The 9,452-nt window shown below is 61.2% G+C and overlaps 1 protein-coding gene across 3 annotated transcripts; it reads left to right on the top strand.

Moving 5' to 3' along the window:
* The first annotated feature begins 483 nt into the window (after positions 1-483).
* Positions 484-9,092, top strand: P4HA3 (prolyl 4-hydroxylase subunit alpha 3). Of its 3 annotated transcripts, XM_065678948.1 has the most exons (13): positions 484-798; positions 2,415-2,557; positions 3,235-3,455; positions 4,330-4,479; positions 4,569-4,620; positions 4,810-4,967; positions 5,051-5,227; positions 5,635-5,699; positions 5,857-6,016; positions 6,652-6,714; positions 7,282-7,350; positions 8,699-8,795; positions 8,894-9,092. In XM_065678948.1, the coding sequence occupies exons 1-13, from the start codon at positions 491-493 to the stop codon at positions 8,962-8,964; spliced, it is 1,734 nt and encodes a 577-aa protein (XP_065535020.1). In that variant the 5' UTR covers positions 484-490; the 3' UTR covers positions 8,965-9,092. The 3 variants fall into 3 exon arrangements, with proteins under 3 accessions (XP_065535020.1, XP_065535021.1, XP_065535019.1); XM_065678949.1 differs by lacking the exons at positions 7,282-7,350; positions 8,699-8,795; positions 8,894-9,092 and having other exon boundaries at positions 6,600-6,682; XM_065678947.1 differs by lacking the exons at positions 6,652-6,714; positions 7,282-7,350; positions 8,699-8,795; positions 8,894-9,092 and having other exon boundaries at positions 5,857-6,651.
* The last annotated feature ends 360 nt before the right edge of the window (positions 9,093-9,452 follow it).

The raw sequence follows: 9,452 nt of genomic DNA, 5'->3' as shown, positions 1-9,452 counted from the left end.
AGGAGGGGGACAGGGTGGGATAGGGTCAGGGACACTCAGGATGGAGACAGGATGGGATGGGGACAGTTGGGATGGGGACAGGGATGAGGACAGTCAGGAGGGGTCAGGATGGGATGGGGAGTGGGATAGGCAGGATGGGTTAGGGTCAGGGACACTCAGAATGGAGACAGGATGGGATGGGGACAGTCGGGATGGGGACAGGGATGGGCAGGATGGGATGGGGACAGTCGGGATGGGGACAGGGATGGGCAGGATGAGGACAGTCAGGAGGAGTCAGGGTGGGATGGGGAGGGGGATAGGCAGGATGAATCCAAGGCGGGAGGGGGCAGGATGGGATAGGGTCAGGGACACTCGGGATGGAGGCAGGATGGGATGGGAGCAGTCAGGATGGGGACAGGGCCGGGCAGGATGGGATGGGGACAGTCGGGATGGGGACAGGGATGGGGACAGTGAGGAGGGGGCAGGATGCGATGGGGACCGGGCAGTCCGGATGGGAACCAGCAGCCCCCTCCCACCGCAGCCAGCGTGGCGGATCCGGGGCACCCCCCATTACCCTCCCCTTTACCCCCATTGCCCACCCCCGGGGCGGAGCCTCCCGCTCCCCCGAGCCGTGGCTGCGGGGCCGATGCGGGCGCTGGGGCTCGGGGTGCTGCTGGCGCTGCTGCCGCCGCCCGCCCCGGCAGAGACCTTCAGCGCCATGAGGAGCGTGCGGGCGGCCATGGGCGCCGAGGGCCGCCTGCTCCGCCGGCTCCGAGCCTACCTGCGGGAGGAGAGCGCCCGCCTGCGCCGCCTCACCAGGTACCGGCACCGCCGCCCGGGGCCGCGATGGGAGCATCCCCGGGTCCCCCAGCCCCGGGTGGGTGCGCGGGGAGCATCCCTGTATGGCCCCGATCCCGACTGGGTGCGATGGGAGCATCCCCGGGTCCTCCCCATCCCCACTGGGTGTGCTGCGAGCATCCCTGTAGCCCCCAACACAAGGGTGGGTGCGCGGGGAGCATCCCTGTACGGCCCCGATCCCCACTGGGTGCGATGGGAGCATCCCCGGGTCCCTCCCATCCCCACTGGGTGCGCTGGGACCGTCTCAGTATCCTCCTAACACAAGGGTGGGTGTGCTGGGAGCATCCCTGTATCCCCCCAGTCCCAAGGGTGGGTGCGCTGAGAGCATCCCTGTATCCTCCCAGCCTCGACTGGGTGTGCTGGGAGCGTCCCTGTATCCCCCCAGTCTCAAGGGTGGGTGCACGGGGAGCATCCCTGTACGGCCCCGATCCCCACTGGGTGCGATGGGAGCATCCCTGGGTCCCCCCCATCCCCACTGGGTGTGCTGGGAGCATCCCTGTAGCCCCCAACACAAGGGTGGGTGCACGGGGAGCATCCCTGTACGGCCCCGATCCCGACTGGGTGCGATGGGAGCATCCCTGGGTCCCCCAATCCCCACTGGGTGTGCTGGGAGCATCCCTGTAGCCCCCAACACAAGGGTGGGTGCACGGGGAGCATCCCTGTACGGCCCCGATCCCGACTGGGTGCGATGGGAGCATCTCTGGGTCCCCCGATCTCCACTGGGTGCGCTGGGACCATCTCAGTATCCTCCTAACACAAGGGTGGGTGTGCTGGGAGCATCCCGGTATCCTCCCAGCCTCGACTGGGTGTGCTGGGAGCATCCCTGTATCCCCCCAGTCCCAAGGGTGGGTGCACTCAAGCATCCCAGTATCTCCCTCAGTCTCTACTGGATGAGCTGAGAGCATCCCCATATCCCTCCAGTCCCAAGGGTGGGTGCTGCCTGGCAGGGAGGGGGTTTAACCCAGCTCAGATCCGTTCTACCCAGCACCCAGTTTTGGGAGGTGACCCTCAATAGGGGATGTGGGTGTCTGCGCATCCCAGCGTTGGGGGATGTGATCGCAGGGTCATGGGATGGTTTGGGTTTGGGTTGGATTGGGCAGGACCTTAAAGCTCCTCCAGTCCCAGCCCCTGCCACGGGCAGGGACCCCTTCCATAGAGCAGCTTGCTCCAAGCCTCTGTGTCCAGGTTGGCCTTGGCTGGGGTGACCCTAAATAGGGGTGTGGGTGGATGGGGAAAGCTGCCTGCGCACCCCCGGCTGTGTCCAAGTTGTGGGATGTGATCACCCCAAGCTTTGGCTGAGGAGCAGGGATGTGGCCATGGCCCAGGACATCCCAATGTCCCCATTAGGGATGGGGCTGACAAAGCGGATGGGGTCTCCTCACCTCCGGCATGGTCACAATGTGGATGCTGGGTGTCTCTGCCCATGGCAGGGGTTGGAACCAGATGGGCTCCAAAGGTCCCTTCCAATCCAAACCATCCCATGATTCCATGGAGTTTCCCAGCTGTGGTGGGGCTCAGACCCCAGATGCCACCCCCCGGAGCATCACTGGAAGCGTCACCCAGTGGGTGCCTTGTAGGTTCTATGAGAAGGTCCAGGCGCTGCACCAGGACCCCCAGGCCTCGGTGGACAACCCCTTGCTGGCCTTCGGCCTCATCAAGCGTCTCTACTCCGACTGGCCCAACGTCATCTACAGCGATGAGGCCACCGAGAACACCCAGGGTAGGGGGGGAGGCTTCAGTGTGTGTCCCCCCTGTCACCTGGGGAGAGGCAGGAGGAGATGGGGAGTGGTGGGGAGTGGGTGGAGGAGCAGGGGAACGGATGGAGGAGCAGGGCAATGGATGGAGGAGCAGGGGAACGGATGAAGGAGCAAGGGAATGGATGGAGGAGCAGGGCAATGGATGGAGGAACAGGGGAATGGATGGAAGGGAGCAAAAGAGGGAGGAGCAGGGGAATGGATGGAGGAACAGGGCAATGGATGGAAGGGAGCAAAAGAGGGAGGAACAGGGCAATGGATGGAGGAGCAGGGCAATGGATGGAGGAGCAGGGCAATGGATGGAGGAGCAGGGCAATGGATGGAGGAACAGGGGAATGGATGGAGGAGCAGGGGAATGGATGGAGGAACAGGGGAATGGATGGAGGAGCAGGGGAATGGATGGAGGAGCAGGGGAATGGATGGAGGAACAGGGCAATGGATGGAGGAGCAGGGGAATGGATGGAGGAGCAGGGGAATGGATGGAGGAGCAGGGGAATGGATGGAGGAGCAGGGCAATGGATGGAGGAGCAGGGCAGTGGGTGGAGCAGCAGGATGCGGACCCCCATGGCTGTAGAAGCGCCGCTAAGGGCAATCCCCCCCCAAACCCTCCCTCCTGCCCCCCTGCCCGGCTCCCTCCCCGCAGCGCTCCACGACGGCTTCCAGGAGGTGGAGCAGGAGCTGCCGGGCGCCGAGGACCTGGACGGGGCGGCGCGGGCGCTGATGCGGCTGCAGGACGTGTACGGGCTCAGCGTCAAGGGCTTGGCCAACGGCGTCTTCCAGCGCGCCGGGGCCGCCCGCCCGCCCCTCTACAGCCCCGGCCGGCGCGTGGCCCTCTCTGCCGACGACTGCTTCCATGTGGGAAAGGTGAGGGAGAGCTCCAGGGCCCCCCACAAAGGTTCTGCAGCCCGGAACGGTGCTTCCGTAGGGACGGGTGTTGGGGATGTGGAGGGGCCCCTCTGAGTCAGCCCAAAGGCATCCGCCCTCCGTAGCGTTATAGGATGGGGGAATAACGGGGCTTCTCCTTGCTTCATGGCTTGGGGAGGGAAGAGCTGAGCTGGTGGCCTCAGGGAGAGCTCCTGTCCCAGCGTCCTGGTTGGATCTGGGATCAGCCCCAACCCAGGGGTAAAAGTGGGTCCATGAATCCCAAGGATGGGATTTGGGTGATCTTGTTGAGGGCAGAGTCCTCTGAGTGTCACTGCGGAGCTGGGATCAGGGTCAGGGTGTGGGGTAGGATGGGATGGGAGAAGATGGAGATGGAGGCTGAGATGGGGATGGAAATGGGGATGGAAATGGGGATGGAGCATGGCTCCATGGGATGGGACAGGAAAGGAAGGGAATGGCATGGGAGGAATGCGGATGGGAATAGGAAAGTGACAGGGTGTGCTGGGACAAGATGAGTAGGAATTGCGATTGGACGGCAGGACATGGCATGGGGATGGGATTGAAAGGGATGGGACAGGATTAGACAGGGTAGGCACAGATGGGAAGGGAGTAGAGGTGGGACTGGGATGAAGATGGTGGCAGAGATTAGGTTAGGATGAAGTGATGGGATGAGGATGGGAGCGGGGATGTGGTGGGATAGGATGGTACAGGATGGGATGGGATAGGATGAGAACAGGACGGGATGGGAAGGGAAAGGATGAGATGGGATGGGATGGGATGAGGATGGTGCAGGAGAGGACAGGGTGGGATGGGTTGGGATGGGATGGGGACAGGCTGCAGGTGCTCTGCCTCGCAGGTGGCCTATGACACGGGTGACTATTACCACTCCATCGCGTGGCTGGAGGAGGCTGTCGGCCTCTTCCGCCTCTCCTATGGCAGCTGGAACCCGGAGGACCGGAGCAGCCTGGAGGATGCTCTGGACCATCTCGCCTTCTCCTACTTCATGGTACGGCCACAAGTCCCATCCCCATCCCCGTGGTGTCCAATAGAGCCAAACCATGGGATGCTGATGGGCTCTTCACACCCCAAATCCAGGCTGGAAACGTCTCCCATGCCTTGAGCCTCTCCAGGGAGTTTCTCCGTTATGGTACGTGGGGCAGCCTCGGATGCGGCAAGAGGAGGGCAGAGCTTTTGGGCTGTCCCCACCACCTCTGCATGGCACCAGTCTCCTGCACCCCATTTCTTGCCCCAGTATGGGATAACTCTCCCGGGATTGATGCCAGGGAAGGGAGGTGATGGGGACGCGGCCTTTGGGGTGACAGCTCCTCTCCAACAGACCCCAGTAACCGCAGGGTGTTGAGGAACGTGGTCAAGTACGAGGAGCTGCTGGCGAAGGGGACAGCGACGAGCGCTGAGCCCCTGCGACGTCCCAATGGCACCCATCTACAGAGCCGCGATGCCTACGAGGAGCTGTGCCAGCGCCCACGGGGGCAGGTGGGGATGGCAAAGGGGTCCCATGGTCCCCACCCCACCACTGGCCCCCCTCTCACGCCCTCCTCGGTCTCCTCTCTCCCCAGTCAGCCCCGGAGCATCTCCCACACCTCGTCTGCTCCTATGAGACCAATGGCAGCCCCTTCCTCCTGCTCCAGCCTGCCAAGAAGGAGACGGTCCAGACCCAGCCCTATGTGGCTTTGTACCACGATTTCATCAGTGATGCCGAGGCCGAGACCATCAAGGGGTTGGCCGGGCCCTGGGTGAGCTGTCCCCATCCCCAGGGATGGCCTTGTCCCCAAGGAGGGTGCCCCAGGAGCTGGTGGTGCAGGGTGGACCGACCTGAGCGTGCAGAGATAGGAGCTGGCTTAGCCAAAGCCTTCTGCAGCCAGACCAAGGGTGGGATGAGCCCAGTTTGGCTCCTTCTGAGCCTGCCCCAAAGGAGAAACCAGGTCCACGCATGCACCTAAACCATTTCCCAGCCAGGCTTGACTTGGTGGCATCCAACTGCATTGGATCTGACCACTGTCACCGCTTGCATCACCCTGGTGGGACACATCGGGGTGGGGATGTCCTGCTATAAACCCACCAGTTCGACCCCAACCGGGGTCCCTGCTTGGTGGTGGGGTCCCCACCTGCAGCTCCATCCCCTCCACCCTGTGTCCCCCAGCTGCAGAGGTCCGTGGTCGCCTCTGGGGAGAAGCAGCAGAAAGCTGAGTACCGGATAAGCAAGAGGTAGGAGCCACCGCATCCCCTTGTCCCATGGCCAATGGGACCATTGTGGCCCCATTGCCCCCCCACCAAGGTGACAGGGAAGCCACCCTAGGGAGACTCCTCCACACCCCCACGGTGAGGGTGACACCAGCCATGGGTGGGCTGGGTGCTCCCGCAGTGCCTGGCTGAAGGACACGGCCAACCCGGTGGTGCGGGCGCTGGAGCAGCGCATCGGGGCCGTCACCGGCCTGGACCTGAGGCCGCCCTATGCCGAGTACCTGCAGGTGGTCAATTATGGACTGGGAGGCCACTACGAGCCACACTTCGACCACGCCACGGTCAGGGAGATGCTTGGGGGCTGCGTGGGGTGGTCCATGGGGGTGATGCTCTGGGTGGTTGCTGTGGTGCTCTTGGGATGGTCCTTGGGGTACTCCTGGGATGGTTCCGTCTTTGGGGTGGTCCATACAGTGGTCCATGGGGTAGTTGCTGTGGTGCTCTTGGGATGGTCCATGGGATGTTCCTGGGGGTGGATCCATGGGGTGGTCCCTGGGGTGCTCTTGGCGTGGTCCTTGTGCTCCTGGGATGGTTCTTGGGATGATCCATGGGGTGGTCCATGGGATGTTCCTGGAGGTGGATCCTGGGGTGGTGCCCAAGGGAGGTCCCTGGGACTGAACATCCCGTAGTGATCCCTGGGATGTTCCCTGAGATATTGCTGGAAGTGGACCCTGGGGTGATCCTGGGAGGGGATGGGACAGAAGGGTTGCAGGATGGTGACCCTTGGGTTGGTGCCTGGGGTATTCCTGGGAAAGGAGGGAGGAAGGAGGGCAGGGAAGAGGGAAGGAAGGGAGAGAAAAGAAGGGAGGGGAGGGATTTCCATGGGTAGAGCCTGAGGTGCCTCCCGGCCAAGCCACATCCATACAGGACTGACCATTCCCATGGGAATGACCATGCCACATCCTCACTCCTGGGGCAGTCGAGGAAAAGCCCCCTTTACAGGATGAAGTCAGGCAACAGGATCGCCACGGTCATGATCTACGTGAGTTCTCCCTCCCTCACCCCAGGACCAGAGGCGCTGCCCTTGGTCATCAGTAGGGTTCAGAGTGAACAGGGTTTGACATGGGTGAGGACAGCCCTCGATCAGGGGATGGGCCTATAGGGATGCAGGGAGGGACTCTTCATTAGGGACTGCAGTGACAGGACAAGGGGTGATGGGTTCAAACTGAAACAGGGGAAGTTTAGATTGGATCTAAGGAGGAAATTCTTTCCTGTGAGGGTGCTGAGGCACTGGAATGGGTTGCCCAGGGAGGTTGTGAGTGCTCCATCCCTGGCAGTGTTCAAGGCCAGGTTGGATGAAGCCTTGGGTGCCATGGTTTAGTGTGAGGTGTCCCTGCCCATGGCAGGGGGTTGGAACTGGATGATCTTGAGGTCCTTTCCAACCCAAACCATTCCGTGATTCTATGATTCCATGGGCTCGTACGTGAGGTCTGCATCTTGTGCCGTGCCACGGTGGGGGGGGGAATGCGGCTGGGGACCAAGGGAGGGCTCGTGCCTCGGGCACCCATGGCACCGGCTAGGGCCATGCTCCTGTCTCCTTCTCCCCCAGCTGAGCGCAGTGGAAGCCGGCGGCTCCACCGCCTTCATCGCCGCTAACTTCAGCGTGCCCGTGGTCAAGGTGAGGGCGAGCCCCGCTGGGTTCCAGGGGCCCAAATGGCTTTGGGGCTCCCATTTGTGTTCCAGGAATCCTGTTTGGGCGATGCCGGCTCTGTTCTGGGTGGCAAACCCCAATTCCAGGGCTCCTGGTCATGGTGCGGGGGCTCAAACCCCCGATCCTAGGGCTCCCATCTGTGTTTTGGGAATGCCCAAATCCCGGTCTGGGGATCCCAGCTCTCTTTTAAGGTGGCCAAGCCTCAACCTCAGAGCTCCCAGCTCTCCCCAGCACTTCCGGTCCTGGCTCTAGTTTGGGTTCTAACCCCCAATTCTGGGGATCCTGGTGCTGTTTTAGGGGTTCCAACCCCCAGTTCTGGGCCTCCTGTCTCTGGTCTGGGGGGCAAATCCCCAATCGCAGCGCTCCCAGCTCTATTCTGGGGTTTCAACCCCAATTTTGAGCCTCGAGGGCTCTATTTTGTGGTTCCACCCCCAATTCCGGACCTTGCGGCTCTGTTTCGGGGGTTCCAAGCCCCAGTTCTGGAGCTCACAGTTCTATTTTAGGGGTACCAAACCCCAATCTTGGTACTCAAGGCTCTGTTTTGGGCCAGAAACCCTGAGTTTTGGGACTCCTGGCTCTATTTTAGGGGTACCAAACCCTAATCTTGGTACTCAAGGCTCTGTTTTGGGCCGGAAACCCTGAGTTTTGGGACTCCTGGCTCTATTTTAGGGGTACCAAACCCCAATCTTGGTACTCAAGGCTCTGTTTTGGGCCGGAAACCCTGAGTTTTGGGACTCCTGGCTCTATTTTAGGGGTACCAAACCCCAATCTTGGTACTCAAGGCTCTGTTTTGGGCCGGAAACCTTGAGTTTTGGGACTCCTGGCTCTATTTTAGGGGTACCAAACCCCAATCTTGGTACTCAAGGCTCTGTTTTGGGCCAGAAACCCTGAGTTTTGGGACTCCTGGCTCTATTTTAGGGGTACCAAACCCCAATCTTGGTACTCAAGGCTCTGTTTTGGGCCGGAAACCCTGAGTTTTGGGACTCCTGGCTCTATTTTAGGGGTACCAAACCCCAATCTTGGTACTCAAGGCTCTGTTTTGGGCCGGAAACCCTGAGTTTTGGGACTCCTGGCTCTATTTTAGGGGTACCAAACCCCAATCTTGGTACTCAAGGCTCTGTTTTGGGCCGGAAACCCTGAGTTTTGGGACTCCTGGCTCTATTTTAGGGGTACCAAACCCCAATCTTGGTACTCAAGGCTCTGTTTTGGGCCGGAAACCTTGAGTTTTGGGACTCCTAGCTCTGTTTTGGGGGGCAAAACCCCAATCCTGAGGCTCACGGCCCCATTCCGGGTCCATTCCCTCTGTATCCGGCAGAACGCGGCTCTCTTCTGGTGGAACCTGCATCGGAACGGGGCCGGGGCCGGGGCCACGCTGCACGCTGCCTGCCCCGTGCTGGCCGGGGACAAGTGGGGTGAGGCACCGGGATGACAGCGGGATGGACACGAGGGAAAAGCTGGATAATGGGGAAAACCAGGGGCAGACGAGGGTCCTTGTCCTTGTCCCTTCCAGTGGCCAATAAATGGATCCATGAGTACGGGCAGGAATTCCGGCGGCCGTGCAGCACGGACCCACAGGAATGAGGCCACCGTGGGCTCATGGATGTGGCACCCATGGGTGCAGCCGTGACCTGCACCCAAAGGGGTGGCAGTGGTGTTGGGTGCGGTGGCGCTGATGAGGTGTGGCTAAAACTGGTGAAAATAAAGACAAAAGACACTGAAATGGAGTCTGGAGGGAATATTCCGGTGGGGTATCCCATAGGATGATGGGGGTTATGTGTCTGTCTCCCCTCACCTGAACCCAGCCTGGATCCGAAATGTACCCTCAAGCTCTCTCATCCAGTCCTAGATGGAAACGGTCAACAGGGCTGGCAGTTCCAATGGCCATCAGTAGGCTTCAGAGTGAACACAGCGGCCATAGGGAACCAGAGCAAAGGGGATTCACTCTCCTTCCTCCACTAAACCCGCTGCAGCGCCTGGAGCTGAGTGCGCAGCTCCGCATTCCACATCCATCCCAACAGCAGCACGGGGGCCCCTTCCTCTGCATCCCAAAAGGGGTTTGGGATCTCTCC

Source organism: Lathamus discolor, chromosome 4 (assembly GCF_037157495.1).
Source record: "Lathamus discolor isolate bLatDis1 chromosome 4, bLatDis1.hap1, whole genome shotgun sequence".
NCBI classification, from domain to species: domain Eukaryota; kingdom Metazoa; phylum Chordata; class Aves; order Psittaciformes; family Psittacidae; genus Lathamus; species Lathamus discolor.
The sequence above is the reverse complement of the archived record's forward strand: the minus strand, read 5'-3'. Positions and strand labels throughout refer to the sequence as shown.

What these genes read in the sequence shown, in the direction of transcription:
- P4HA3 (XM_065678947.1), top strand. Translation starts at nt 491, where the DNA reads ATGGGAACCAGCAGCCCCCTCCCACCGCAGCCAGCGTGGCGGATCCGG. An exon ending in CGCCTGCGCCGCCTCACCAG is followed by an intron (nt 799 to 2,414) that starts GTACCGGCACCG and finishes GGTGCCTTGTAG; the next exon opens with GTTCTATGAGAAGGTCCAGG. An exon ending in GCCAGCGCCCACGGGGGCAG is followed by an intron (nt 4,968 to 5,050) that starts GTGGGGATGGCA and finishes CTCTCTCCCCAG; the next exon opens with TCAGCCCCGGAGCATCTCCC.